The 26,422-nt window shown below is 50.9% G+C and overlaps 11 protein-coding genes across 11 annotated transcripts; 7 read left to right on the forward strand and 4 right to left on the reverse strand.

The window, feature by feature from the left end:
- Positions 1 to 1,484: 1,484 nt before the first annotated feature.
- Positions 1,485 to 3,717, reverse strand: BDW70DRAFT_127797 (AAA family ATPase VPS4). Its single transcript, XM_073735323.1, has 4 exons — positions 3,030 to 3,717; positions 2,624 to 2,956; positions 2,121 to 2,571; positions 1,485 to 2,067 (listed from the first exon to the last, which is right to left on the reverse strand). The coding sequence occupies exons 1-4, from the start codon at positions 3,326 to 3,328 to the stop codon at positions 1,846 to 1,848; spliced, it is 1,305 nt and encodes a 434-aa protein (XP_073600276.1). The 5' UTR covers positions 3,329 to 3,717; the 3' UTR covers positions 1,485 to 1,845.
- Positions 3,718 to 3,777: 60 nt separating this feature from the next.
- On the forward strand, positions 3,778 to 4,361 carry BDW70DRAFT_155955 (tubulin-binding prefolding complex subunit YKE2; the record flags this gene model as incomplete). Its single annotated transcript, XM_073740124.1, has 4 exons — positions 3,778 to 3,838; positions 3,943 to 4,138; positions 4,190 to 4,250; positions 4,302 to 4,361. The coding sequence occupies 4 exons, from the start codon at positions 3,778 to 3,780 to the stop codon at positions 4,359 to 4,361; spliced, it is 378 nt and encodes a 125-aa protein (XP_073600277.1).
- A 273-nt stretch (positions 4,362 to 4,634) lies between these two features.
- BDW70DRAFT_64437 (2,3-bisphosphoglycerate-independent phosphoglycerate mutase) lies at positions 4,635 to 6,735 on the reverse strand. Its single transcript, XM_073744459.1, has 4 exons — positions 6,638 to 6,735; positions 6,517 to 6,571; positions 5,128 to 6,448; positions 4,635 to 5,064 (listed from the first exon to the last, which is right to left on the reverse strand). Exons 2-4 carry the CDS (start codon positions 6,545 to 6,547, stop codon positions 4,854 to 4,856), a joined length of 1,563 nt encoding a protein of 520 aa, XP_073600278.1. The 5' UTR covers positions 6,548 to 6,571; positions 6,638 to 6,735; the 3' UTR covers positions 4,635 to 4,853.
- A 177-nt stretch (positions 6,736 to 6,912) lies between these two features.
- On the forward strand, positions 6,913 to 8,100 carry BDW70DRAFT_127799 (RNA polymerase II mediator complex middle subunit MED9). The gene has a single exon (XM_073735324.1). It carries the CDS (start codon positions 7,023 to 7,025, stop codon positions 7,626 to 7,628), a length of 606 nt encoding a protein of 201 aa, XP_073600279.1. The 5' UTR covers positions 6,913 to 7,022; the 3' UTR covers positions 7,629 to 8,100.
- Positions 8,101 to 8,329: 229 nt separating this feature from the next.
- BDW70DRAFT_127801 (glycine hydroxymethyltransferase SHM2) lies at positions 8,330 to 10,425 on the forward strand. Its single transcript, XM_073735325.1, has 4 exons — positions 8,330 to 8,440; positions 8,514 to 8,564; positions 8,659 to 9,023; positions 9,081 to 10,425. The coding sequence occupies exons 1-4, from the start codon at positions 8,405 to 8,407 to the stop codon at positions 10,042 to 10,044; spliced, it is 1,416 nt and encodes a 471-aa protein (XP_073600280.1). The 5' UTR covers positions 8,330 to 8,404; the 3' UTR covers positions 10,045 to 10,425.
- Positions 10,426 to 10,427: 2 nt separating this feature from the next.
- Positions 10,428 to 12,392, reverse strand: BDW70DRAFT_127802 (putative prenylcysteine lyase). The gene is made up of 2 exons (XM_073735326.1): positions 12,094 to 12,392; positions 10,428 to 12,042 (listed from the first exon to the last, which is right to left on the reverse strand). The coding sequence occupies exons 1-2, from the start codon at positions 12,251 to 12,253 to the stop codon at positions 10,535 to 10,537; spliced, it is 1,668 nt and encodes a 555-aa protein (XP_073600281.1). The 5' UTR covers positions 12,254 to 12,392; the 3' UTR covers positions 10,428 to 10,534.
- Positions 12,393 to 12,553: 161 nt separating this feature from the next.
- On the forward strand, positions 12,554 to 14,013 carry BDW70DRAFT_168761 (small subunit rRNA maturation protein TSR4; the record flags this gene model as incomplete). The annotated part of the gene is made up of 2 exons (XM_073742543.1): positions 12,554 to 12,788; positions 12,853 to 14,013. The coding sequence occupies exons 1-2, from the start codon at positions 12,660 to 12,662 to the stop codon at positions 14,011 to 14,013; spliced, it is 1,290 nt and encodes a 429-aa protein (XP_073600282.1). The 5' UTR covers positions 12,554 to 12,659.
- Positions 14,014 to 14,092: 79 nt separating this feature from the next.
- BDW70DRAFT_64481 (CSN8/PSMD8/EIF3K family protein) lies at positions 14,093 to 15,498 on the reverse strand. The gene is made up of 2 exons (XM_073744460.1): positions 15,273 to 15,498; positions 14,093 to 15,049 (listed from the first exon to the last, which is right to left on the reverse strand). Exons 1-2 carry the CDS (start codon positions 15,440 to 15,442, stop codon positions 14,467 to 14,469), a joined length of 753 nt encoding a protein of 250 aa, XP_073600283.1. The 5' UTR covers positions 15,443 to 15,498; the 3' UTR covers positions 14,093 to 14,466.
- A 261-nt stretch (positions 15,499 to 15,759) lies between these two features.
- BDW70DRAFT_155962 (uncharacterized protein) lies at positions 15,760 to 18,745 on the forward strand (the record flags this gene model as incomplete). Its single annotated transcript, XM_073740125.1, has 11 exons — positions 15,760 to 16,027; positions 16,071 to 16,192; positions 16,241 to 16,387; positions 16,435 to 16,555; positions 16,607 to 17,122; positions 17,169 to 17,259; positions 17,310 to 17,851; positions 17,910 to 17,998; positions 18,066 to 18,136; positions 18,215 to 18,307; positions 18,376 to 18,745. 11 exons carry the CDS (start codon positions 15,760 to 15,762, stop codon positions 18,743 to 18,745), a joined length of 2,430 nt encoding a protein of 809 aa, XP_073600284.1.
- A 1,832-nt stretch (positions 18,746 to 20,577) lies between these two features.
- Positions 20,578 to 22,555, forward strand: BDW70DRAFT_127811 (glycoside hydrolase family 16 protein). The gene is made up of 2 exons (XM_073735327.1): positions 20,578 to 21,642; positions 21,690 to 22,555. The coding sequence occupies exons 1-2, from the start codon at positions 20,843 to 20,845 to the stop codon at positions 21,982 to 21,984; spliced, it is 1,095 nt and encodes a 364-aa protein (XP_073600285.1). The 5' UTR covers positions 20,578 to 20,842; the 3' UTR covers positions 21,985 to 22,555.
- A 2,820-nt stretch (positions 22,556 to 25,375) lies between these two features.
- On the forward strand, positions 25,376 to 25,873 carry BDW70DRAFT_155964 (uncharacterized protein; the record flags this gene model as incomplete). The annotated part of the gene is made up of 1 exon (XM_073740126.1): positions 25,376 to 25,873. The coding sequence occupies one exon, from the start codon at positions 25,376 to 25,378 to the stop codon at positions 25,871 to 25,873; it is 498 nt and encodes a 165-aa protein (XP_073600286.1).
- Between the last annotated feature and the right edge of the window lie 549 nt (positions 25,874 to 26,422).

Genomic DNA, 26,422 nt, shown 5'->3' on the forward strand with positions numbered 1-26,422 from the left:
CAGACCTATCGATGCTGCGCCATAGTTTAGATGAAGTACGCAAACGGGAGAAAGCGTTAATTCAACGCGAAGCCGACCAAAAAGCTTTTATTCGCGCCTACAAGACGAAGATTGTCGAGCTTGAGAGGGAGCTGCACGATGCCACGATCAAGAAATTCGAAACTCAATCCCCATCATCATCGCCGGCAAATAAGTTGCAGCAGGATGTCCGGACCTTACGGAAGCAGCTCTCAGACGCGCACCGTGCCTTACGAGAACTGAAATCGAAGAACCATGACCTTGAACGAGCTGCGATGCGCGAAGAGGACCAACGAGACTTGCACGAGCTACTCAAACAGTCCACTCTTGAGGCCGAGTCTTTGGCTCTCCAGATATCGGAGAAGGAAGCTCAGCTGAACGACGCAGAATCCCGGATCCGTCGCGTCCGCGAAGAGCGAGCTTCTTACGCCCGAAAGGCCAATGCGGCGCTCAAGGAACTTGATGCCCTTCAGGACCGCTATAAGCAAACCATGGAGAAAGCAAGGGCCAAGGGAGAGAACAAAACCAAACACGAAAAGGAAATGCTGGGGTTAGGCAAAGAAATTCTCTGGCTTCGTGCACGGCTCAAAAGGGAGGAGAAGTTCCGTCGTGATCTAGCTTGGAGCAAGGGACTAATGGAACTTGGGGAGCGTGTTCGTGTTGCTTGGTATGTTGTCCTCTTATAAACCACCCTGTAACTGCACGTGCCTATACTAATTTGTGCCGGTCTCTAGCAACGAAGCTGACCTCCGCATGATCTCGGATATGGGGGTCATAGCACGTGACCGCAGCAACGTGCGCAGTCCGAAGGCAAAGCTAAAGACCGCCGTTTCCATGGTCAAGGCTGTCGTCCGCATGCAGAAGATGAGCCGTGAGTGGAAGAAGACGACGAAGCTAGGCGAGGGCCTGAAACGGGCGAAGAATGAGGTTATGAAGAGAAGGGAGAGGGAGTTGTTGAAGGAGTAAACTACTTTCTCTTGCTTCCATCTGCCCTGCGTTGCATCTGATGTGCAATTGGAAGCTTCCCTATACTTTTCGTTTCTTTTTTTTTTTTTTTGTCTAATTTGCAAGTGATTCCCCAGCGATGATTGTGGTTTGTCGGTTTTGGCCTTTTGACTTTGTCTATTGAGTAGGCGTCTTTCTAGGATTGCATGACATGATTTGGTGACTGCCCTTTGTTCAGGAGAGCTTCATGGGTGCTTACGAGGAGCTTTGTTTGGATGTTCGCTGTATACATAGACTGAGAAATGTGAAACTGCCTATCTGTCTCCAACATCCGCTGGAAGTCGGGCCCGCGGCCATGTCCCTGCTGTTTTAATCTAGTATATTAGGGTTTTAACCCTGTGGAGTGCATCTGGCCAATCGCGAGATCATGACCTAAGAGAGGAAGAGAGACTGGTTACTACAGTGCATACAAAGTCTTGTCAATGCCATTATTTTTAGGACAATGTTTAAGTCCGCCACAAAGCGAATCGGAACGAAAAGCAGTAGTAGTAGGAGTAGATAGAAGGTCATACATATAACGCCTCGCCTGCCTAAGTAGCCTCATCCAACAGTAATAACGCTCAATCGGTATTTGAAGTGAAAAGGTGGGGGGGACGCAGCATCCATGAAGGGACGCGAAAACAGCTTCAGGGAGAATAAATGGTCAAGGGAGGAAGGTATGTATATGGCGGTCATTTAAGTCGTGCGTTAATGAGGAAGACGTGTAGCACATGCGAATTTCAACAAGACGGGGACCTTGATAGCGGCTTCGTTTAAAGACATAGTCTATCGGATTCAAGCGGACATGAGGTACGCGATGGGTCCTCAGAAGGGTGTACAGGGCTAAGCACCCTCACTTCCGAACTCTTGGGTCCATTCCGCATTTCTCTTCAAGTCTTCTTGGCTGACTGTCGGTCGTGAATTGCGGATGGCCTTGATGAAATCCTTGAGCACGAGAGGAGGCTCTAGTAATTGGTCGGCTTCGATGTTCTCCCACCTCATCTCCATGGCGCCATTGTCACCAGGGGAGCATGGTGTTAGCTTTTCTTGACCTTCATGCAGTACCTGGGACCTGAATGAGTTCTGAACTGATAGGGTTTGGAGCCAAGAGCGGTTACCTTTTTGTAGTGTGTTGCTGTTTGAATTTTACGAATGGGTTGCATAAGTGCGTCTTGGACGGCGATGCTGATATCGCTGCCGGAGTAGCCTTCGCTCTGCTCTGCCAGCGACCGGTAGTCAGCCTGTGTCATGTGGCAGGGAGTTGAGCCAACAGCTAGCATGAACATCTTCATGCGTGCGTTGATATCTGGAAGACTGATGTGCACTCGTCGTTGGAATCTTCGGCGGATGGCGGCATCTAGCTGCCAAGGGATATTTGTTGCGCCTAAGATAAGGACGCCCTTGGAGTCGTTGCCTACTCCGTCCATTTGGACAAGCAGTTCGGTCTTGATGCGGCGAGAGGCCTCGGAATCGTTCTCTCCACGAGCGCCGCAAAGTGCATCAACTTCGTCAATGAAGATGATGGCAGGCTTGTTCTCCCGGGCCATGTTGAAGAGCTGTTTCACGAGCCTGTGAGGATTCAGTCAGCGACAGAACTGTCGTCGACGATTCGGCGGCATACCTCTCACTCTCACCCATCCATTTCGAAACTAAATCACTGCTGCTGACACTGAAGAATGTGCTGTTTGCCTCCGTCGCGACAGCCTTAGCAAGGTACGACTTTCCAGTACCCGGTGGCCCATAAAGCAAGATGCCCTTCCACGGTTGCCGTCGCCCTGTAAACAAATGTGGAAATTTTATAGGAAGGATGACCGCCTCCTTCAGCGCCTCCTTCGCACCCTCAAGACCTGCAACGTCCTCCCATTTGACATTCGGCTTCTCCGACAAGATAGCGCCAGCAAGGGCGGATCGCAGTTTCTTCGAATCAGCGTCCTCATTGTCATCATCCTCTTTTCTGCCAGCAAAGAAATAAGAGCATCAGCGCTACCGAGCATATCCCCCTAGAAGAATTGAAAAGTAGAACATACCCGCCTTTACCACTCCCCTGCGACACTTTTCCATTGGCGCCCACCGCACTCGGCTTTTTCCGACTATCTTGCGAGGCCAGATGATTCTTCAGCTTCTCCGCGCGATCCATGTACTCGCCCGTCTTAGCGCGAATCATCTCCTTGGACTTGGGATTCTTCTCCCATTTCAGCGCAAGCATGAATAACTCTAATGCGGAGTAGTATTGTTGATAAGCCTTCTCGTACTCGCCTTCATTGTCGCTCTCGATGGCCTTCTTGACCGTGTCGATTGCTCGGCCAAGGAAGTCGGTATTGCTCATTCTTGCTATATTTATCCAAGCGCTCGTATATTACTTTATCGAAGTGATTCAGCCAGGGCCGCAGGTTTAAGAGGCAAGGCGAGGAGAAAAAGGGCTGCAGCGGGGAGTTGGGAGAGGACGAGAGATACGGCGGAAAGCGAAGGGTTGCTGGTCGGAACAACTAGGCAACGAAGGATTTCTGCAAAGGAGTGGAATTAGCAAGCACTAGAAGGAGTAAAGTGATAAACAGTCAGAAGGCCGCTGTTTTGTTTTTCTGCGTGGAGATGAGACCAGAGACCGGGGTGGGGAGCGGGAGAGCGAGTGGTGATCGATCTCTCTGGACAACGCCGCCTTGGAGTTGGTGTTGCTTCTTGTGCCTTTTGGCGCTTTTCTGCCGCTCTTCATTGTTGACCTTCACCTTTTCTTTTCACGGCATAACACCTTATTGATAACTCTCTTTTTTAACAGCCATGACAGATCCGCAAAAGCAGATGCAGGCCCTTTCGGATGAATACCAGGCTCTCCAAACGGGTACGTCTACATCTCGTTACGTTCTGCAAAGCGGAGCGGGGTCCCAGTCCCCTCGACATGAACGCCACACCAAAGGCAGCAATGGCTGACAGGACTCTATACAGAGCTAGATGGCCTTGTCGATGCGCGCCAAAAACTCGAATCGCAACAGCAGGAAAACAAAAGCGTCCAAGCAGAATTCAACTCCCTTGATGATGACGCCAATATCTTCAAGCTCATCGGGCCAGTGTTGTTAAAGCAAGATAAGACTGAGGCATTGATGGCTGTTAATGGGCGTCTGGAGTTTATTGAAAAGGAGATGTACGTTGCATGGCGATTTATATGAAGAGCGCTGCTAATTGTTACGCCTAGCCAACGGATCGAGGGTCAGATTAAGGAAAACCAGGATAAGAGCGATAAGAAGCGGGCTGAGGTGAGTATTATGGCTGATGGCGAAAGTAACTTAGTCTAACCAAATGACTAGATTGTCCAATACCAGAGTCAGATCCAACAACAGGCCGCTGCAGCGGCTGCTTCTGCTTGAAACCGACTTTGACATGAAGCTAGATGATAAGAGGTCGAGACGAGCTAGCGCTTGAGAGTAGTGTGGAATAAACGACGTGATACCCAGCGTATGAACACCAGCTGAGCCACAAAGGTTGCTCGCATAATCTACTTAGCTGAAGGATCTGCACGATACGTTGTCCCTGCAATTCAGCGGGGAGCCGTGGGTCGAGATTGTAGCTCCATCGGAGGCTAAATACGCAGTCACAGCAGGGCTGCCTCAGAAAAGGAAGACTTCGATATACCTTGCTGGATAAGTAGCGCTCGCTGTATTTGTGAGGGCAAGCCCCAGAGAATACACTCAGTTCAGATGCTTCAATTATTGATGCACCATGACATTAAGAATTACCCTGATATTTTAGAATATAACCTTCAGATTCAGAAAATCCGTGACTATTCATCTCTTCATAAAGCTTTTCTAGTTAGCGTGCTTTAGTTAGCGTGCGCAAAGAATCTATATTTTTTATTATATCTATGCCTTCACCAACAGGCTCTCTCCGGACATCTCCTTAGGCTGCTCGATACCCATGGCAGCGAGGACGGTCGGCGCAACATCTCCAAGGACACCAGGCTGCTTCCTGAGGCTCCAGCCCTCGGGGGCGTTGGCCATGATGAAGGGAACTCTGTTGGTGGTGTGCGATGTCTTGGGGGTACCCTTCTCGTTAAGCATCTCCTCAGCGTTACTAAACATTGGCTTTGTTAGTATTAATTCTGATACTGGGACTTGATAGAATTGTAAAGCTTACCCGTGATCAGCAGTAATGAAAAGGGTGTAACCATGCTTCTTGCAGGCCTCGTAAATGATACCAATGGCCTTGTCGGTAGCAGCAACACCCTTGATAGCAGCCTCGTAGACACCAGTGTGGCCGACCATGTCAGGGGGAGCAAAGTTGTTCATGATGAACTCGAACTTGCCCTCGGCAATGCGCTCCTCCACCTTCTTGCCTACGCCCTCTGCGCTCATCTCGGGCTCAAGGTCGTAGGTAGCAACCTTTGGTGAGGGAATCATGTCGCGGACCTCACCGGGGAACTGCTTTTCAATACCGCCGTTGAAGAAGAAAGTGACGTGGGCGTATTTCTCGGTTTCGGCAACGTGGCACTGCTGGACATCCTTCTTGCCGAGCCATTCGGCCAAGACGTTGCCCATATGTTGTGGGGGGAAGGCAACAGGGAAGGTGTAATCGGTCTTGTACTGGGTCATGGTGGTAATGTGGATATTTTTGGGGTAGGGAAGGTCGGGCTTGGGGGAGCGGTCGTAGTCACCAAGGAGCTGGGTGATTTCGCGAACACGGTCAGAGCGGTAATTGAAGAAAAAGAGGGTGTCGTCATCCTGCACGCGGCGGTCCTTGCCACCGAAGATGATGGGCTTAAGGAACTCGTCGGTCTCGTTCTCGGTGTAGCGCTTCTCAATAGCCTTAACGGGGTCGGAGCTCTCCTCGCCTTCTCCGGAAAGAATGCCCTTGATGGCAATCTCAACGCGATCCCAGCGCTTGTCACGGTCCATAGCGTAGTAGCGGCCGACAACAGTGGCAATCTCACCGACGCCAATCTCCTTGGTGGCGTCGAGAAGTTGCTGCATATACTTGGCAGCGCTCTTTGGGTCGGTATCACGTCCATCACCGAAGAAGTGGATGAAGACCTGAGGAATCTCCATCTCTTTAGCAACCTTCAATAGGCCGATAAGGTGCGTAATGTTGGAGTGGACACCTCCATCAGACACGAGTCCCAAAAGGTGAAGACGGCCGTTGCCATCCTTAGCACGCTTGAACGACGCAGCGACATTCTCCACCTTGTTCAGCTCCCCCTTCTTAAGTGTCTGGTCGATGCGCACACTGTCCTGCCAGACGACACGGCCGGCACCAATGTTCAAGTGGCCCACCTCACTGTTACCCATCAAACCTTCGGGCAGACCGACGGCGAGCGAAGAAGCATCAAGCTCGGTGTAACCTTGGGCGGTCTTCGAGTTCTCTTCGGCGAAACCCGACATGTACGGGGTCTCAGCGGCTGCAATGGCATCACCCTCCTTGGGGGAGTTGGGGCCGGCGACACCCCAACCGTCGATGACAACTAGTATGCTATGTTAGTTAATCTCAAGAGAATGTGCAGTATGGTACTGATTGGGAGGAATTGCATACTCAGAACAACTTTCTGGTCAACCTTGGCCATCTTGAATATCTAGCTCAAATGATCCTTGAGATGGTCAATTCAGTTCATGGGTAGTACAGCGGATGCGATTGAGAGAGACGAGACACTTACAGAATTGTAGAAATTGTGGAAATAATGGTTGTAGAAAAGTTTAAAAAATAAGGAAGCGGAGGGAAAGAGGTCGAGGCTGCCCGGTGAGCACAACAAAAGAATAGTACGGGTATGGAGATGGAGGGGCTTCGGTGACGCTTTGGGAAACCGGCGTTTTTCTGGGCTATTTTCCCGCGCTTTCTACGAAGTACGTCATTCGTTTTTTGCTGTCGCTCTTCCGTTCTCGACCGCGTTCCGGCTCTTCCCTAAACAATTCCCCAGCTTTCGGAACAGTCAGCATCCCCTTGGGCCCTTGTTACCTGAAGCCCAATCATTAGTTTTTTCACTCTTCCGGTTCGTTCTCAGGGTCAACTCACCTCGGATCGGTTGCTTCCCCACGCCCGTGATGGCCTCCAGGTCGCCGACTGCCGTAACGCCAGGACCAAAGTCGTCCGCGCCCGCGACACCAGCAATAATCAACGACGCGCCTACGACGTCGCAAGCAGTTTTTTTCCCTCCTCCACAGACTTTTGATTTCATCCCTTCGCTACATGGCGTAATCCTTCGACTTCTCTCACCTCAAGCAGCACCGGAAGGGGCTGTTAACAGCGGAAATGGTGGTGCTGCCGGACCTGAGCAAAACAATTCCCAACACCAACAATCGACTTCAGCGGTCGGCAATGAGAGTAGCAATGCAGAATTGCTAGCACCTATGTCTCCCTCAGCCCCCGGTACTTCTACCGCAGCGGAAATCGCGGCATTGGGCTCGAACTTGCTTCCCCCACTGGACGTTAAGAACCTACCGACTGAGGTCAGTTCGATCAAGATCAGGATACAAAAAGCGCAGGCTGTTGTGGAAGGGTTACCAGATGTGGACCGTAGCGTGGCTGAGCAGGAAAAGGAGATTCGGGATCTCGAGGACAAGATTGCAAGGCTAAAATCCGTCATTTTTGACTTTGGAAGGAAAGCGGACAAGGCTCGTTCTGAGAAAACCAACGCCTCTGGTCCTTGAAGTCTGAGAGTCGAGCATACTCGTTGTTCGCGGACGTCGAATATGGGAGCTGTCCTTGAAAATTGACCAGGGTAGACCGCCGTCATGACATCTTCATGTGATACCATCGCTTTCGAAGCTGGCACCCGGCTTGGAAACAGGGTAAATCAACCTGCTCGGAAAACGAGTGCCCGTGAGCATAGTTTAGCAAACGCCGGCAACTGTCTGCTAGACAGTGAGCAACAGGCGAACAGGTGGCATACAACATCAGTCTTTGTGAAGACTGGCAGATTAAGACCACTGCCGCGGAAGTATGGGTTCAAGGTCTCATCCCTACTCAAGCCTAAAGGCAAGTGACAAGTTTCGCCAAGCATCACAACAAATAGCTACGAACTGGTTGGGAATGAGTTTTTGCCGCGAGGCGTGATAGGGTACCCCTCCAAAGCCACCGCGGTCCCCATTGTTCCCGGCGTGCGACCGTTCTACATAAAGCCACAATAGCGAGATCAATTCTGAATATTTATCTGATACAATGGAAAATAAGCCAACTTGTAGCTCATAATCGAGACGGAGTAGATTCTCCGAGAACTGCGGCCGGTGAGGCAGGAAAACTCCGATATCGCGGTCCGATTCGCCGCCGTCAGACTTTAAGGTCCAGATTTCTGAGGCAGCTTTACCCCACCATCATTTTTTTTCTTCTTATCCTTCAGGTTTCCCTCTTCCTCCCTATTACTCCTTCATCCCAGCTTCTGTCTATTTTTTCTCTCCATCGTCGTTTCCTCTCTATACCTATCGCAATGGCCACCTACGCTCTGTCAGATGCCCACCGGGCTGTAAGTTGTCCAAGCCATTGGCCTCTACTGCCGTCTCGATCTATTCGTGCACATAACTGACTCATCGGTGTAGCAAATGGAGGACCGCCTCGTCGACACTGACCCCGAGGTCGCTAAGATCATGGTATGTGGTTCTTACAGCTTTGACCTCTCTGCTCTCACAATGAATTACTGTGGGGCATTTTTCAGTAGACAGCTCTGACTGGTGTCTTTTCCAGGAGAACGAGATCCAACGTCAGCGTGAATCTGTTGTCTTAATTGCCTCGGAGAACTTCACTTCCCGCGCTGTCTTCGATGCTCTTGGTTCTCCCATGTGCAACAAGTATTCCGAGGGTTACCCCGGTGCTCGTTACTATGGTGGAAACCAGCACATTGACGCTATCGAGCTGCTCTGCCAGTCCCGTGCCCTTAAGGCATTCAACCTCGACGCCGACAAGTGGGGTGTCAACGTTCAGTGCCTGAGTGGCAGCCCGGCCAACTTGCAGGTCTACCAGGCTCTCATGCGCCCCCATGACCGTCTCATGGGTCTCGACCTTCCCCACGGCGGTCACCTGAGCCACGGTTATCAGACTCCTTCCAGGAAGTAAGTGCAATAGTCATTTCCAGGACCCGAAGTATGCAGCTGACTCAGATTGTGCAGGATCTCTGCTGTGTCTACTTACTTCGAGACCTTCCCTTACCGCGTCAACCTCGAGACCGGTATCATTGACTACGACACCCTTGAAGCCAACGCTGAGCTGTACCGCCCCAAGATCTTGGTCGCCGGTACCTCTGCCTACTGCCGTCTGATCGACTATGCCCGCATGCGCAAGATCGCTGACAAGGTTGGCGCCTACCTTGTTGTTGACATGGCCCACATCTCCGGTCTGATTGCTGCTGGTGTCATCCCCTCTCCTTTCGAGTACGCCGATGTAGTCACCACTACCACTCACAAGTCTCTCCGCGGTCCCCGTGGTGCCATGATTTTCTTCCGTAAGGGCGTCCGCAGCACTGATCCCAAGACTGGTAAGGACATCATGTATGACCTTGAGGGTCCGATCAACTTCTCCGTCTTCCCTGGTCACCAGGGTGGTCCTCACAACCACACCATCACTGCTCTCTCTGTTGCCCTCAAGTACGCCGCTACCCCCGAGTTCAAGCAGTACCAAGAGCAGGTGATCAAGAACGCCAAGGCCCTTGAGAACGAATTCAAGGCCATTGGCCACAAGCTCGTCTCCGACGGTACCGACAGCCACATGGTACTTGTGGATCTCCGCCCCAAGTCTCTTGACGGTGCCCGTGTCGAAGCCGTCCTCGAGCAGATCAACATCGCTTGCAACAAGAACTCCATCCCTGGTGACAAGTCTGCTCTCACTCCTTGCGGTATCCGCATTGGTGCTCCCGCCATGACCAGCCGTGGTATGGGCGAGGAGGACTTCAAGCGCATCGCTCGCTACATTGACCAGGCCATCAACATTTGCAAGTCCGTGCAGGCCGCCCTCCCCACGGATGCCAACAAGCTCAAGGACTTCAAGGCCAAGGTTGCCTCCGGCACCGTCCCTGAGATCAACGACCTGCGTAAGGAGATCGCTGCGTGGGCCAGCACCTTCCCTCTCCCTGTTTAAGCGGTTGAGGCTCTAATCTTGGATATGATACCAATTTTCTTTTGTTATTTTCCTTAGTCTTTGCTTTTTGTTTCATTACGCTTGTACGAGTTCAACATCATTGCGCATAAAACTGGGTTGCGGAGTGCTTTTGGGGTTACGGGTCTGCTTTTTCAACCTTACGCGGGTCACGGGATATGGATATGCATGAGCATGAGAATCAACATAGCACTGGGATGGCTTCTTCAACACCTTCTTCAACAGGAAAAGTTTGCCCTTTTATAGGCTTTAAACAGCCTTGGCTTCAATGCCTGCTTTATACAGATAGCCTTCTACAAATTAATGATATGACGAATGGATTGACATCGTCGATACGTTTCAACTACATTATGCCCTGAGAGTGTGTTTGAATATGTTTTGGAGATACTGCCGCACTCCATAAATAATATCAAGCACCAATAGCATATAGACTATACCATCCATACATAGCAATAAAACTAAGGCCCGAAAACTAAAGCTCTGTCCTTCCCAATTCATCCTCAACAACAGGAGAATCAACAAACCCCGTATCAAGCCAAGCTTGCGACATCAACGCCGCTACATTCTTCCCCATAAGAGCGCTCGTCTCCATTGTTGAGATGAAGCTCTCAATGCCGCCTGTATACCATATTCCCGGCGCAAGAAGCGGATCCTCGAACGTCACGCGAGGGTAAAGAAATGGATAGGGTTGCCAAACTTTCTCGTATGACCAGCTGATGTCTTCCTTGGGGAGATTAGTAATATACCCAGCTTTCTTTATCTTCATTTGCTCCAGACCCAGAATTTCTCGAATAAACGCTTCGTTGGGGCGGGTGGGCGAGAAGATTTTGTAGACATAGTGCTTCGTCTCGGACTCGCGATCCTCAGGAGGATTCGAAGTTGAAGGTGCCTTTACGGTTCGTAGGGTGCTGATACTCCAGAAGCCGGCTGGTCCGACACCCTCCTCTTCGTTGCCGAGGTCAGTTCCGAGCGGCAGAGTAGTGAGAATTGTTTCCGGGGGAATATCGGAGGGGTTTTTGAGGTTGAAGTATTTGCCGGATAATCTGTGTGGAGAAGAGAAGAGGGTTACATGTAATGTGTGGAAGGGGATGGTGTCAGGGGTGTGCTTGGGTGCTGGGGAGATATTGATGCCAGAATACTGGTACGGAGCAGCTATCACGACTTCGTCAAAGTCGGCTCTTTGTTGTTTAATGCTCTGCTCGTCTTTGAAATTGAGGGTAACACTGTTGTCCTTGTTCTGGGTAATGGAGGTGACCGTATGGTTTAATTGCACGTTCGCTTGCGCGGACTTTAGCATTCCGTCGAAGATGCGCCAGTTGCCTCCTTCAACAGCCACGGCGCCGTCGGTGGCCAGACAGACCATGGTCTCGAGACCGTGGATCAAATGCAGATTTTGCCCATAATTTACGCGTGTGCTTGCCTGGATCAATTCACGAGAAAACTCCGGCGATACATTGTTCTTCTCCAAAAACGTTGCTCCAGTTGTAGACGTCGCATCCAGCAAGCCAACCGAGGCAGCAGCAGCAGTGAGAGACTTGAAAGGAAACAACGGCTCCTGGTAGAGCTGAAGAAATTTATTGACGGTGCCCTTCATTAAGTTTTGGGCACGCACTGGGGACAATCCATAGCGCCAGAGGAGTTTTGCAATATTCCACCAGCTGGAAGAGTCCTCCATCACGAAGACAAATTCCTTTCCATCCCATACACCGATGGCTGCGGTATCACCAGGGCGCTCAGTGCTGGCACCCCTGACGTCAAGGCCGAGCTCCTTGGTGGCGTTGACGAGATTATAGTTGACTTGGACAAAAATGGACGCGCCGAGTTCGATAGGGTAAGCTGGATCATCGAACACATTAACTGTTGTTGAACGGCCCCCGATGTAAGAAGCACGCTCAAAAACAGTGATGTTGACAGGTATTCCGAGTGAGTCTGCGTACTTCCGCAGGGAGTATGCGGTAGATGCTCCAGCTGCCCCAGCACCTATCACCGCGTTAGTAAATAGTCTGATTCTTCTACACGAGAGATCTTTACCAATCACCGCAACCTGTTTTGGGCCTGCCTCAACCGAGTTGAGATGTGACTGTGTACCACGGGGTTTGGAAAGAGGATTAAATGCTACGACCGTGGCATAGCATAGAGCCCATATCCATAAGCACCATCTTAAGTTGCCTCTTAAGAAGGGCTCCATCATAGAGCTTAGCGTAAGTCTGTCAAGCTGTGTGCCTGGTCAGTTCTCCAAATATTTGGGTTCAGACTCTCTCAGCTCAACAATTGTAAAGCACAATGTGAGCTCTCTGATGAATTAAAGCGATGATTACTGTCTAGATGAGGTGAATTGGATGGATGGTGAAGCTGTCGAGTGAGCTGATGATGTATCACGAATATGACGCTAATCCAAAAGTGGAATAGTGGCTTCACCCCAGGCCCCGTATCGCTTATCGCCCAATCCATAAATTTTTTCTTCTATACAGCAGACTCTCGACCAGTACTATCTATATCCGCACCTTCGAAAGGCTAATTAGGATCAGTCTGAACTGAAATCGACGTCCTTATTCTTGGTGTTTGTTCCGTGTTCATTTTATTCTGCAATCACCGCAATGGATCCGTACGACAGCGACTCTTCCGGCTTTGACGATGAGGGGGACTACACTGAGACAGGAGTCGTGCTGGGATACGCCTCGGAGGAGATGATTGAGGACACTGTTACCCATATCGGTGGCTGGCCGGTATGTTAAATACGCGCAGTCAAGTCTTCACTGAATCACCTATACTCACCGTTTTGACAAACAGACATGGCTGGACGAATCTACCCCGCCTTCCGGCGAATTCGCCAAATGCAAAGTGTGCAACAACACAATGCTCCTCCTCCTCGAGCTAGACGGCGAGCTATATGAGCATTTCCCCGACGCTGACAGACGCTTGTACATCTTCTCCTGTCCCCGCAAAGCATGCAACCGAAAGCCAGGCAGCATCCGAGCCCTGCGCGCGACAAGACTGCACAAGAGCCACCAGGCGCTCCAGAAGACTGAGAAGCAGGAACCGGAGAAGAGGGTGGTCGAACAGGCCCAGGCACCCAAGCCGGATCTTGGTGCAAGCCTGTTTGGTAGCTCAACTCTCACCAACAGCGTCTCTGCGAACGCAAACCCTTTCTCGTCAAAGCCGGCTTCAGGTTCTATACAATCAAGTAATCCGTTCGCTGCCCCTGTTGCTAGCCCTTCACCTGCTGCTCTGGCGTCAGCTACAGAATCCAAATCAACCCCCAACACCCTCTCCGAATCATTTGCAGACAAAGTTCGCGTCTCCTCGCCGCCTCCGTCCACCCAAACCGCCGAGCCAGCCGGCCCACCAACTCCCTGGCCGTCACGCTCTGAGTTCCCAGAGCCTTACACAAACTTCTACATCGACGCCGAAGGCGAAACCCTCTCGCGCCCGCCGACACCCAAAATCCCTGACAACGTCACAATTGATACGAGCGAAGACGCTGAGGGGGGTAGCGGCGGCGCGGATGCAAAAGACGCGTTCGAGTCCGATCTCGACAAGGCCTTCCTCAAATTCTCTACCCGCCTCGGTCATAATCCAGAGCAAGTTCTGCGTTACGAATTCCGCGGTACCCCTTTGCTATACTCGCATACCGATGCTGTGGGGAAGCTGTTGCATGACCCTACCCCTTCTGCTGCCAAAGTCAGTACGAAGTCGAGGGGTGCGAGTCGTATGCCACGGTGTCAGTATTGCGGCAGTGAAAGAGTGTTCGAACTGCAGCTTGTCCCGCATGCGATTAGTGTTCTTGAGGAGGGGAGGGAGGGGGTTGGACTTGGGAAGGATGATGGCGGGATGGAGTGGGGGACTATCATTTTGGGTGTTTGTAATAGGAATTGCGGGCCGAAGGAAATTGGAGTAGTTGGGTACAGGGAGGAATGGGCCGGCGTGCAGTGGGAAGAGGCTGCTAAATAGATACATTTGATCTGGGAGGAATATGTGATGTGATTACGTCTTATGTTGATGATAGAGATCATTATAGACCCTTAAAATTACCGCTTGAGACAAGGATCAGCCGTTACAGCTGTGCGATTTTTGGCAATGTCAGCTGGTATCATCGCGGAATGTTAGACAGGATATCTCTCAGATCTATAGTAGATACATGATAGAGGAAATAGGGTTGTCCTTGGTAGATAGGTAGGTATAGAATGATGGAATGAGGAGAAGCAAATACACAACGCCAATGCGCCAGTCCAAACTTCCCAATCCTCCCCATGCTGTCTCATCATCATTTTGCGTGAGCTCATCTCGTCGACTTGGCTCTTTTGGATGGGCCATTTTGTCTTCGCAGACGCAGAAAATCTCAAGATCTCAAGACCTTGATATTATTTGGAGACCGAAGGCAGAATTCGTTCGCGAGGGGCTTGCTTATGCAGCCTGCTCGAAGCCTCTCCTGATGACCCGACCGAACATGTCGACACCAACCCGCTCACTCTTGACCTCGCTGCGCGCCTCGTTTTCCTTGTTCGTGGGCACCTTGACAACAGTGGCAGAGCCAGACTTATCAACCTCCCAGCTGCAAACCTCAGTCACGAACTTTTCAAGTGCCTCGCTGTTTCGCACATCGAGCCATTGCTCCAGGACTTCCGCGTTGATTTCACGGAAGGCCTTGCCGACCTCAACGGCGATACGAATGCGGACAAGCTCCTCGAAGCCAGCAACGTCGGCAACGAGATCAGCGTACAGGTCATCAGAGTTCAGCGTTGACCAGAACTGGGCGTATTGGGCGGACTCGAGCAGCGACGATAGCCGAGCGAGCTTCTGGACGGACTCGACAAAGTCGGACGTCTGTGCGGCCGTGGCCTCGGCGTCGGAAGAGGGGAACGGCTGAGTGTAGGCGGGGAGCAGGGCGAGGCAGAGGGAGAAGGCGGGAGAGGGGAAGACAGTGAGGGCCTTGACGAGGATGTTGGTGACGGTCTCTGGTTGGAGGAGGTGAGGATTGAATTGGTAACTGCCATGAATGTAGTTAGCGGGTGCAAGTACAAGAATGGTTGGAGGTCCAAATCATTGATTCAAATTGGCTTTCAGAGATTAATGCTCAACATGCCCAATGGGGTGTCAGGTAATAGGAAACGTGATAATAGATGAGAATTCTACATCATGCAAGCCATGCCACCACTAAAGAGGCCCAAAAATAATCGCAGACGGAAAATTATGGTGTAAGGCGCACTCACAGCTTGAGCAGAGCCAGGTTGGCATAGCAGTCGAATGTCCGGTCCTCACACTGTTGAACCACGTAGTCCTGGAATACTGTGGTGGTCTCCGGGTTATACCGGTCGAGGCCGCTCAGAATGGCCTCGATGTTAGCCGGTCGTGTCTCGCACTTGTCGATAGCGACGCCCATTGTAACGGATGATATGATGAGAGAGGTGGGTGGATTTGAGGCTCGTTCTTAATGCGGGACAAAATTGAGGATTAATTTTCGATTGTGTTGCTGTGCGGCTGTTCCGACCGGATAAACTCCAAAGCGGTGGGATTCTCCGGCTGGCATGTAGATCGCCCTGATGCTTCTTCTGTTTGGTCGCTCCGCATACTTACTTGGAGTAACTAGTACTACCATTGCTGCGGGGGAGGTGCCATCAAGATGCGGAACTGGGATTTGAATATCCCCTCTTTCTCATGGTGAGGAGCGCGCAGCGTTGTTCCTGACTATAATCAACCATGCGGTCTCTAATGTCTGCTAGAAACGTCTCGCTCTTAAGCCTGACCATAGGCGTCGCTGCGGCAGTGGATTATTCCCATTATGTGAATCCGTTCATAGGCTCTGAAGGACCCTTTCCAGGACAGGGGTATGGAGGAGGCGACATCTTCGTCGGCGGTGCTCGACCCTTTGGCGTAGCCAAGGTGGGCATCGACACCACTGCGGCGAACTGGAGCATGGCCGTGCTGAATGGAGGCTGGTCTCCAGACGGAAATGTGACTGCCATAAGTATGTCTTTGACTACATGAAAGGTTTGTCTGACTGGTTCTAGCGATGATGCATGAGAGCGGCACTGGCGGTGCTCCCAAGTACGGAATCATTCCACAAATGCCCTTGACGCACATCGATCCACCAGTAAACATTCTTGACAATTTGACGTATAGTCAACCGAGGGTATGCGCCATGTAGCTCTCTTTGCCTGCACTTGCTCATAGTCTTCAGGTCGGTCAAGATACAGCTAGTGTAGGATATTTCAAGACGCAACTGCAAAATGGAGTTCAGATCGAAATATCGGGATCTCGCCACGCTGGAGTCATTGAGTACAGCTTTCCCGCAGGTGAAAAACACGTACTGGTCGATGTCTCTCATGTAAGTCTCTGGAACCTGGCATCACGCTGAGGCTGACCCAACCTCAGTATCTTCCGGGATCACCAAATGATCCAAACAGTCAATTCTATGTTGGTGGAGAGATCCAGATCCATGATGATGAACAGGCGTATTCTGGCTACGGAACATACATCGGGGGCTGGAATAATGGTAAGTTCGTGTGGGAGAGAGTCACCTGAGTTCTTTGCTTATTCAAAATAGGCGCCCCGTTCACAGTGTACTTTTACGGAGAATTTGACAAGGCACCAGGAAGTGCTCGAGTATTTAAAGGGCCAAACACAGATCCGATGCGAGGGTATCAGGGCCTTGCAAATGGGCAATCAAGTGTCCCCGTCTATGGCAACTTGACCAACACAGCGTCGTCGGGGCCGTTGAATGACCGTGTGGGTGGGATATTCAGTTGGAACACCCATGAAGAACTGAGCATTAGCTCAAGGGTAGGAATCTCCTTTATCTCGACAGAAAAGGCACATTCGTATATCCGCAACGAGATCCCGTCATGGAGACTCAACGACACGGTAGACTCGGCCGTCGAAGAATGGAACAACGATGTCTTCAGCAAGATACAGGTCCCGCTAGATGACTCGGCGAATTTGACAAACGTGCGGTTATTGTACAGCTCACTCTACTTTATTCACCTGATGCCGTCTGATAGGACGGGCGAGAATCCACTCTGGGAATCAGACGAGCCCTCGTGGGATGATTTCTACACTCTTTGTTCGTTCCTTGCTATCTGAATCTTGCATATTACTAACTCTACTAGGGGACATATTTCGGTGCACCGTTAGCTTCTACTATATCTTCCAGCCCGTTTACTACGAGTCAATGATCCGCGGATTAATCGACATATGGAGGTACGTCTTGGTAGAGTTAAGTAATCGAAATAGTACCTAAGAAGTAATAGACATCAAGGCTTTCTTCCCGATGGCCGCTCTGGAAACTGGAACGGTCTTGTACAGGGCGGTTCTAATGCTGACAACGTCCTAGCCGACGCATACGTAAAGGGCCTCCGCGGCGCAATAAACTGGACGGATGGCTACGCCGCCATGAAGACGAATGCAGAGGTAGTACCCTACAATACCCACGATCCAACCGACTTCACCGCCAGTACTAAAGAAGGCCGCGGGGCTCTGGTCGACTGGCTCGAGCTCGGCTATGTCTCCCAAGACCGAAGTACTCGCTGCATTTCGCGGACGGTGGAGTATAGTCTGAATGATTTTGCAATTAGCCAAGTCGCAGCGGGTGAGATGCCGAGTGATCAGAAAAAGTACCTGCGTCGCTCGGCAGGATGGCAGGCTATATGGAATCCGGACGTGGAGAGTCTTGGTTTCAATGGCTTTCTGGCGCCGAAGTTCTCAAATGGAAGCTTCAATAATTCGGGATATGATCCGCTCTATTGTTATGGGTGTGAGTGGAGTGACTATACTTATGAAGGGGTGCCTTGGGGTAAGTCCAGCTTTCTGTCTTGAGCATAAACTTTGATATGATACTTACGTGGCTACAGAATACTCTTTCGTGATCCCGCACGACATGCAAACCCTAGTCAACCTTATGGGCGGTTCGGAGACCTTCGAAGCACGGCTTGACCTCATGGTATGTACCATAATTCTCCTTCACATAGTTCATTTCTGTATTTGGAACAAGTAAACTAATGGCCTAGTTCAAACCAAACACCTCGGTGCAAGCTCTCGGCCCCAATGGCGCAGGAATAACAACTCTCATGAACATAGGGTACTCCTCTCTCCCACGCAGATATATGTGTACATGAGCGTGCACGCAGAATCCAATTCAGCTAACAAAGTCTTACAGAAACGAGCCCGACTTCGCCACGCCGTATCTCTATAACTATATAAATAAGCAATACAAATCCGTCCAACGGACGAGAGAGCTCGCTAATCAGTAGTTCGTGCCCCTTTCTCTTCCGTAGCCGACTGAAGCACCGAATTGGTCCGACTGACGATGTATGGCAGCTTCCACGACACTTCCTACGGAATCCCGGGGAACTCCGATGCTGGGGCAATGAACACCTGGCTCCTCTGGTGCATGCTGGGAACATATCCCATAGTCACAACGGACGTCTACCTGCTCGGTTCACCGTGGTTCAATGACCTGAACATGACAATCAACGGTAACAACACGCTACGGATCCGAGCTAACGGGTTAGAGAGTGGGGTCTACGTGCAGAGTGTCAAGATCAACGGGGAGAATTGGACGAGAAATTGGTTTGAGCATGGGGACGTTATGCGGTCCGGCGGGGTAATTGAGTTTGAGCTTGGAAGCGAACCAGTCGTCTGGGAGGACGGAGACGTGCCGCCAAGTCCCGGACATGTCGAGGTCTGAATGGGTATGATTAGGGGGCAGAGGAAGAAGGCATGTAGGCTCTACTCTTACTAGAGACAGTCCTTGGGCCATCCCTGAGAGAGCGGTGCTCAAGCCGCTAACTCAAAGTATGACAGTAGCCACAACAAAGCCATGAAGCCAGGAGATTACACCCGACCTGACCGTTAAGTAAACCAATTGGGACCGTTATTTAGCAGGTAAATTGAGAAAGTAGCGGCGACGTTAGTGAAGGACGAGCGGGCGAGGGACCCGGGAACGTGATGTCAAAGTGGGAGGTCAAGGCGGTCTCGTGCTCTGCAGGCGGAGGATTCAAAAGTCAAGTGGATAACCGGCTATTTTTGGCGCGGATTTCATGAGTGAGCAAGTCTGTCGGATGATTCGAACAGGCCCAGCTCATCTCCCAAGACAAGGTTGTAAGGTCCAGGAAAAGGGGCAACGGGTCTATGCAAGGCAACGGACGACAGGGCGCCAGCGCCATTCAGGGAGTGTCCCGAAGTTTATTCTGATAAGACGTTCGTTCAGACGTGCCACAGAGCTACCGTCGGCCTCAAAATGCCGTGTATGACACAGTCACTCCTGAACCTGGGATATCGACCGACTGAAGTATCACTGACTCAAGTGTCGAGTGGACCGACCCAAGACAAAATGGGGCTAGACAGTCAAGTCCGAAAAGTGTCTTGGAATTTTGACTGGACAGCCACAGTGACCGCCAGGGACAGGCGGTGCCTGTGCTTACCCCCGTACAGCGAACCGTTTAAAGACCCTCAGCTTATCTCTGTAGTACAGAGCACAGCATTTGACACAGTCTGACACAGCTGTAAGGGCAATGTGATTTCATATTTTCCGCCCCCCACTGTTCACACCCGTTCACACGATAGGGTGATTGGGGAGCAGAAACTTCCCATGGATCGACAGTGGGATCAACATTGTCTCCCCTCGGCAATTAGATCGAGCTATCTCCAGTGCTCTCAAGAATCTCCCGTTTCGCCACTGTTAGAACACTAAACAGCACAGGTTCAGTAGTTTTCCAGCCCAAGACTCCTGTGTACTGGCAGGAACCCCTTCTTGCGGAAAAGATGCGACAATTCGCGTGGACACCGAGCGCATGCCAGGCGGCAGTTCTAATAATATGAGAGCCGTAACGATGGATCATGAAGTCTTGGAAGTTGGCTGAGACGGGCCAGGAACGGTGGACTCGGCCCAGTCGTGGTGGCCGGTGGACTTGGGAGCGAGCTGTTATCGAGCCAATCACGGGTTGAGCGGGTTATACCCCAAGCACCCTGTCGTCCACATGTTTCACCTTGATGTCTTTCATTTGAATCGATGAATCATCAATTGCACTTGGTGGGTTGGCTCGCTTTCTTGCAGGAGCATGATGCTCCTTAGAACATACGGGTAAGACAGCCGGGTAAGACATGCTGATGCAGAGCTCGGCAGTTGACAGCTGTGTACCTGAGCACTTAGTCAGCCAGCATTCCTTGCTTTGGATGAGAGCTCTGTGGAGCGTGTGATTGGGTAACGGGCAGTGGCAGACCCCGCTGATCCACCGCCTGCCGACTGGAACGAGACTAGTCCAAAGCCAAGTCCCTGGGCGTAGCCAGATCTGGCCTAGCACTGGGTGGCACTTTCCTGATCGGGCACACCCCCTGAGCGCCATCCGCTGCAGAAACAAACAAAAAACAAAAAGCATCAGACGCCACGGGGTCAGGCCAAGCTGATAGGCTGTGTAAAAATAATCAAGGTCAAATGAAATCATCAGAATGGCGGACGCAGACCAATACGTTTAGCCTCCTTTCCCAAGTTCCAAGCCCTGAATCCACCTTCTCCCAAGCCCTGAATCCACCTTCTTCTCCTCCAAGTTCTCTCCCTCGCGATCTTCGACCCCTCGACTTCATCACTCTCCCTCGTTGACTGGGCTCCATCCCATCCTTGTGCGTCTCAATCGCACGTCCGTTCCTTCACTTTACCAACTGCCGCTCCTTTTGGGCCATTACCGCCCTTCATTGCTTTTATCTCCATCGGCATCGTAAGATTCGTCCAGCCTGCACCTGCCGAACCCACGCTCTTTCGCCCACAGCCAACGAGCTCGCGCTCAGCATGACCCTCTTTCGAAACCTGGCCCTTCTAGCGGCCTCTATCGCCCCTGTCGTTGCCCAGACATGGACGCACTGCAATCCCACCAAAGAGGACTGTGAACCCAACCCGGCGCTGGGAACCAACTACACCTGGGGCTTTAATGAGACCCTCAACGACAAGATCTGGAACGTGACCAATGGCGAGATCAACTACACCGATGAGGGCGCCGAATTCACGATTGCAAAGAAACTCGAGTCGCCCACGATCCAGTCCACGTTCTACATCTTCTTTGGTATCCTCGAATTCCAGGCCAAGATGGCCAAGGGCGGTGGTATTGTCAGTAGTGTGGTCCTGCAGTCGGACGATCTGGACGAAATCGACTGGGAATGGGTTGGGTACAATACGACGGAAATCCAGACCAACTACTACAGCAAGGGAGTCACGGACTATAAAAACGGCAAATTCTACTATGTTGAAAACGCCGATACGGAATGGCATAACTACACCACTTATTGGACATCGGAGAAATTGGAGTGGTGGGTCGACGGCCAGCTGCTGCGGACCCTTACCTATGATGAGGCGAAGAACGGCACCGAGAGCACTTTCCCGCAAACACCCTGCAATGTCCGTATCGGTATCTGGCCAGCAGGTGACCCCAGCAATGCCCAGGGTACGATTGAATGGGCTGGAGGTGAAGTCGACTACGACAAAGGCCCGTACACCATGACCGTCAAAGATGTGCGCGTGCACGACTTCAACACCGGAAAGGCGTACGAGTATGGAGACAGGTCTGGCTCGTGGGAGAGCATTAATATCATCAAGTGAGCCTCTTCTGAAGCGATATTTAAGACAGCTACTGATCTTGCAGGGGTAACTCGACCGCCGCGGAGGAGATCAGCAAGCCCCCGCCAAAGTCTCTGTCGGAAAAATGGGACGATCTGCCTTCGGGTGCCAAAGCCGGCGTCTATGTTGGAGCCGCCGCTGCCGGAGCCATCCTGCTTGCCCTGTTCATCATCTTCTTTATTCGCCAGCGCAAGAAGGGTCGTCTCGAGCACGCCCTCGACGATGCCAAGTTCAACAACGAGCGCAACGAGATGAACAACTACCAAAGCAGCTGGAAGCAGAGCGAGTGGAGAAATGGGGGCTACCAGCCTGTGCGCTAACGCCCATACCCCTTGACTGCACGTCAAACACGAAAAACGAATCCTACTCGACGATGTGAAGGCAAGACACTGGCTCGGTCTCTACCGTGAACCCACCTGCAAGGGCGCCTCCAGTCGCTGCACTGTCGAGTCACGCCAACCCCTGCGAGGCTTTGCAGGCGAATCTCGCGCGGGGTTGTTCAACATCTGCTCGAACTCGGATAATGACTCTCGCCCGCTTCCTATATACCTTGATGCCTTCATCTCCCTTGTTGTGGTGCAATCTTTCCCCATCTCCTTGCTCATGTTTATATCTAGCATACTTCTGTCCGCGTCTGGTTTGGCTCACGACCGCTGTCTGTCTCTGGTTGCTCTTCTTCCTGTATATACTATCACCCTGTTTTGGTTGGTGGGTTGGTCTGCACTGGCTCCTGTACTACTATAGATCTGTGGATCTCACCCTATGTGCTATAGGATCAGGTTGCGTGTGGACGGCGTCTGGGGTTAAATGCAATATATTCACTCGCTTCATCTGTTTCCAATATAAGTATGTGGTTCATATGAATGGGAAAAGAGGGCTCGTCTTTCTGAAGATCTTTGCTGCATCTCACTATGAGGGCTAGAGACGGTGCATAAGAGCGTAGTACGAGCGGGTACTAGAGGATACATGCAGCAAGCCCGCTTGCTGGATCAGTCCCGTTTGCTACGGAAGCGTACACGAGGCGGGAAGTACGGAAAGTGAAGTCATGCCTTTGTAACCCGAGAGCTCTTTTCCTCAGCCCAAAGGGCTTCCAACTTTCTTTGACCCCTCATCTCAGCTCCTCATCCCTGACTCTCATCACTAACCATCATGGTACGTTTAACAGCATCTAATCCCTCAGTTCATAAGCTATCTTTCACAGCCTTCGGTAACCATCATGACCCACCTCTTTCGATGTCTGCAGTTTGTCTGTACCGTTTCAATGACCTCAGCTTCGCAATGAGTTAGTCCCCTCGAGCGTGAGAGGTAAACCAACCAGAGACATGAAACATGTTTCACTAACAAGGAGCGCATGTGTGAGATCTTCATGTTTTCTAGATTTACCTTCTTCATCGGTTTGGAAGCCATGCTCGCAAACCCAGGTCGACCTCCTGTTTGATGTACCGCTACCTTATTGCTGATAGCCACCTAATAGGCAATGTGCCAAGCGCAGCAGGCCAGCGAGAACGACAGGAGAGGTTGCGTTTGGAATCGAAAGCTTACCCCTTAACGTCCACGATGAAGTAAAATATTAATGCGGACAGACAATGCTTTGCGCCTGAAAAAGTAACGAGAAAAGAAGAAGAAAACAAAATGCAGAGCCTCCCCATACGGGAGTTACCGAGACGTCTGCGAGAGCTTTTCCTGTGCAACCTCCGGCTGATATTCAGCTTGTTGATGGTTATCTGATCCTGCAGAATGAGGAGCACGCACTCAGTACGAAATGAGATGGAAAGTACCTGCACGTACCTTCCATTTCTCTCGAGATAGACATGGCGCGGCTTAACAGCTGAATATCTACACCTGCTTAGAGGAAGACTTTCTCGTTACCGTCTTCTCCGCCAGCAAGCTGGGCTCATCTGCAGGACTACAAGCCGGATGGATTTGGACGCCTGAGTCGGTGTCCACAAACGACATACCAGCATACCCGGTGAGATGCTCAGTTCGATCTTCAGGTCTAGCATCATCCTGCTCACGGTTCAAGGAATAATCTCTTCCAAAGAATAAAAGGGTAACAAAGCCTTGCCGGTTATGACGCGGGAAAAAAAATCAAACCGAAGATAGGTAGGATTGCTTTTTCAAGCATTTGGTCTCTGAGACTAGTAGATTATGGAGGACAGCAATTCTGGGTTATTTGGGAGTGAGCCAGGGGTCTCAAGGGAAAAAGCCTACTAATACCAAGTCTTTTGAAGAAGTCTCGGGCATATCCAATCCTGGCCAGGCAGACCATCGGCCAGATGTTCAAGTTAACGTAGAATTGAACTGGAAGCGTGAGGCTGGCCCATACTTCTGTCCTCTTACCAGCCATACGAGAAATCTCTCCACATCTAAAGAGGAGGGAGGATATTGCACCAAAACGCTAACCCTTCTTAGAGTGATTTCGCGAACACAGGGAACATCTGACGGCTTGGTGAATGATCGAGAGCCCTTGGCTCAGAGTCTTATGCTCCCAATATAATGCCTTCGTGTTTGACCCTGGTAGCGGGGTAAAGGCACGCGGAACTGGATAATAGACATAAATGCTCTTCTTTCCGTCAACCCTACAACGGCCTCGATAGGAAATTTCGAGGAGATACAGCATTCAGATCTATTTGCGCAAACCACAATGGCCATGCTATCAGTAACTAGAGAAAGGGCTATATTAGAAGTAAGTTTCCGGTCACTCTTGTAAACAATGAGCTGAAGGACGTGATAGGATACCAAGTTGGCAGAAAGGTAGCCCATACTCTGTAGCGAATTGGAGAGATCTGCTGCACTCTTCCAAGTTGATGCTGGATGAAATAACAGATGATCCAAAAATAGACCAAATATTCTGTGGTTTTTATTCGAGCTCCCTGGGGCTTTAGGAACCTCGGCGTAGCCTGTTGATAATCCAGTTGAAAGACGAGGCCATGAGAAGCCGAGACATCAGTCTAATCACCACCTTTCCAGCTTGTCAAGCCTACTTCGAAAAATATATCCATGTGCTGGAGAATCAACAATGGTCAATAGATATTGCACGAACACTACACGTGCGCTTCTCCGCCGGAGCCAAGATCGTCAGCTTTCGCCCACAATAGCACATGGCCAATAGACAAACTTGCTTGTTTGCGAGATTCGCATTCTATCTGGGCGCGATCTTTTCAAGCCAGGTCTACTAAGTGGCTGGAGTAGACACCGAGGCGCTAAGGTGCCTGAATACGAGTTTCTACTCCACAGTCTCGCATCTTCTCGCACATCGTCTAGGCCTTGAGCATTGACCTTCTATGTGTATTCCATCTGATTAGTTCTGAGTGCCTTCCCATCACTGTGCTGCCTTTAAAGCACTGGTAAGCGGTCTAAGGGTCAGGCTAGGGCTGCAATGGAACGTTGTTGCAAATACGAGGTCCAAGGGACTGGGGTACATCGCAGCGCAGACTCGGTGAATCTTGCTCGAGCCAATGGAAGATGTTGCCGGAGACATGTGTATGAAGATATCAATCTGGATGGGCATGAACTTCGAGCGAGATCAGGGCGCAATGGAGAAGAGCAAGGGAGGTGAAAGGTATAAAGAGAAGAGGATCGGCGCGTTGAGAGTTATTCTATGCATCAGCAACCCTGAATACCTCAAAAGGTAGGCAATCCAGCATATTCGATCTCTAGCTGTAGATCCTGACGATCCTCATTCCGGTAGAGACCGAGAAACCCATCACAATGAAGCTCGACTTCGCCTTCCTTACTTTCGCCCTGGCCTCCGTGCCCGCCGCCAACGCCTGGCGCGTCAGGTTCTACCAGCTCGAAGATGGCAAAGGCCCCCAGTACACGAATGCAGGGCCCGGTGGTACCGGATGGAGGTGCCATCCCAATGTTGGCAGTTTAGACGGCAAGGTCTCGTCCATGCGGTATTGGTCGGACAACTCAGAACACACCACCCGCTGCTGCATCTACCTCTATACTGGCCAGAACTGCGACGGTTCGCTGGATAAGACGTTTGGCCACTTCTGCAGGAACCAGTACCTCAATTTTCACGAATGGGGCCTTGCAAACGAGATCCGTTCATACAAGACCAATTGCTACGCGATTGACCCTGATTATGCTAAGCGCAGCATCGATGGGGATGAGCTGGAGCTGGACCCTGAGTTTGATCCGGACTTTGATCAGGAATCCGAGTACGATGATGGCTATGAAGTCGAGCCCGAAACCTCTTCCTAGAAATTCTGAAGGATTTAACGGTGCCGGTGGTGTATCTAAGAATCTGCCTTGGACGATATAAAGATGGAAGATGGGTGGATGGGAAGGAAAGTGGGTTGAGCATTCATGTACCTTGTTGTCGATGTTTCTGCAGCAAACATTGTTGACTTGTGCTGTTTGAGCGTATGCCTACATCACTGGTATATCTATTGTAGTCTACCACTAATTAACCTAAGACGTCGGCAAACGCTAGGGCAGGTTAAAGACCATGACCAGCTTCAATAATTATAGTATGCAGTTGACGAATTCGTGCCTGTAATTCCTCATACTCTATGCTCTCTCGTTCATTCTATTCAGACACAGTGCCAGAGATTGGTTATTAGTTCACAGTGGCCATGTATTTGTCTGTATCTGATAGTAACGCTTCTACGAATCAGACTTATTTTTTGTTTCAGAGTAGTTTTGCTCTCCAAGATCAAGGAATGATAGCATGCACCCGATACCTTGCTAATCAAGAAAGGAAACATTATAGCTGGGAAAGCCTCCCCACTAACACGCAATTTAACGGCC

The sequence above is a fragment of the Aspergillus foveolatus genome, assembly GCF_047715535.1.
Source record: "Aspergillus foveolatus strain CBS 279.81 unplaced genomic scaffold BDW70scaffold_3, whole genome shotgun sequence".
Lineage (NCBI taxonomy): Eukaryota > Fungi > Ascomycota > Eurotiomycetes > Eurotiales > Aspergillaceae > Aspergillus > Aspergillus foveolatus.

What these genes read in the sequence shown, in the direction of transcription:
- BDW70DRAFT_127797 (XM_073735323.1), bottom strand. Translation starts at nt 3,328, where the DNA reads ATGAGCAATACCGACTTCCTTGGCCGAGCAATCGACACGGTCAAGAAG. An exon ending in CAGGGGAGTGGTAAAGGCGG is followed by an intron (nt 2,957 to 3,029) that starts GTATGTTCTACT and finishes CTTTGCTGGCAG; the next exon opens with AAAAGAGGATGATGACAATG. An exon ending in CAGCAACACACTACAAAAAG is followed by an intron (nt 2,068 to 2,120) that starts GTAACCGCTCTT and finishes TTCAGGTCCCAG; the next exon opens with GTACTGCATGAAGGTCAAGA.
- BDW70DRAFT_64437 (XM_073744459.1), bottom strand. Translation starts at nt 6,547, where the DNA reads ATGGCCAAGGTTGACCAGAAAGTTGTTCTGA. An exon ending in TGACCAGAAAGTTGTTCTGA is followed by an intron (nt 6,449 to 6,516) that starts GTATGCAATTCC and finishes ATAGCATACTAG; the next exon opens with TTGTCATCGACGGTTGGGGT. An exon ending in TTCATTACTGCTGATCACGG is followed by an intron (nt 5,065 to 5,127) that starts GTAAGCTTTACA and finishes GCCAATGTTTAG; the next exon opens with TAACGCTGAGGAGATGCTTA.
- BDW70DRAFT_127799 (XM_073735324.1), top strand. Translation starts at nt 7,023, where the DNA reads ATGGCCTCCAGGTCGCCGACTGCCGTAACGCCAGGACCAAAGTCGTCC.
- BDW70DRAFT_127801 (XM_073735325.1), top strand. Translation starts at nt 8,405, where the DNA reads ATGGCCACCTACGCTCTGTCAGATGCCCACCGGGCT. An exon ending in TGTCAGATGCCCACCGGGCT is followed by an intron (nt 8,441 to 8,513) that starts GTAAGTTGTCCA and finishes TCATCGGTGTAG; the next exon opens with CAAATGGAGGACCGCCTCGT. An exon ending in TATCAGACTCCTTCCAGGAA is followed by an intron (nt 9,024 to 9,080) that starts GTAAGTGCAATA and finishes CAGATTGTGCAG; the next exon opens with GATCTCTGCTGTGTCTACTT.
- BDW70DRAFT_127802 (XM_073735326.1), bottom strand. Translation starts at nt 12,253, where the DNA reads ATGATGGAGCCCTTCTTAAGAGGCAACTTAAGATGGTGCTTATGGATA. An exon ending in AAAACAGGTTGCGGTGATTG is followed by an intron (nt 12,043 to 12,093) that starts GTAAAGATCTCT and finishes ACGCGGTGATAG; the next exon opens with GTGCTGGGGCAGCTGGAGCA.
- BDW70DRAFT_64481 (XM_073744460.1), bottom strand. Translation starts at nt 15,442, where the DNA reads ATGGGCGTCGCTATCGACAAGTGCGAGACACGACCGGCTAACATCGAG. An exon ending in AACCTGGCTCTGCTCAAGCT is followed by an intron (nt 15,050 to 15,272) that starts GTGAGTGCGCCT and finishes CATTCATGGCAG; the next exon opens with TTACCAATTCAATCCTCACC.
- BDW70DRAFT_127811 (XM_073735327.1), top strand. Translation starts at nt 20,843, where the DNA reads ATGACCCTCTTTCGAAACCTGGCCCTTCTAGCGGCCTCTATCGCCCCT. An exon ending in GAGAGCATTAATATCATCAA is followed by an intron (nt 21,643 to 21,689) that starts GTGAGCCTCTTC and finishes CTGATCTTGCAG; the next exon opens with GGGTAACTCGACCGCCGCGG.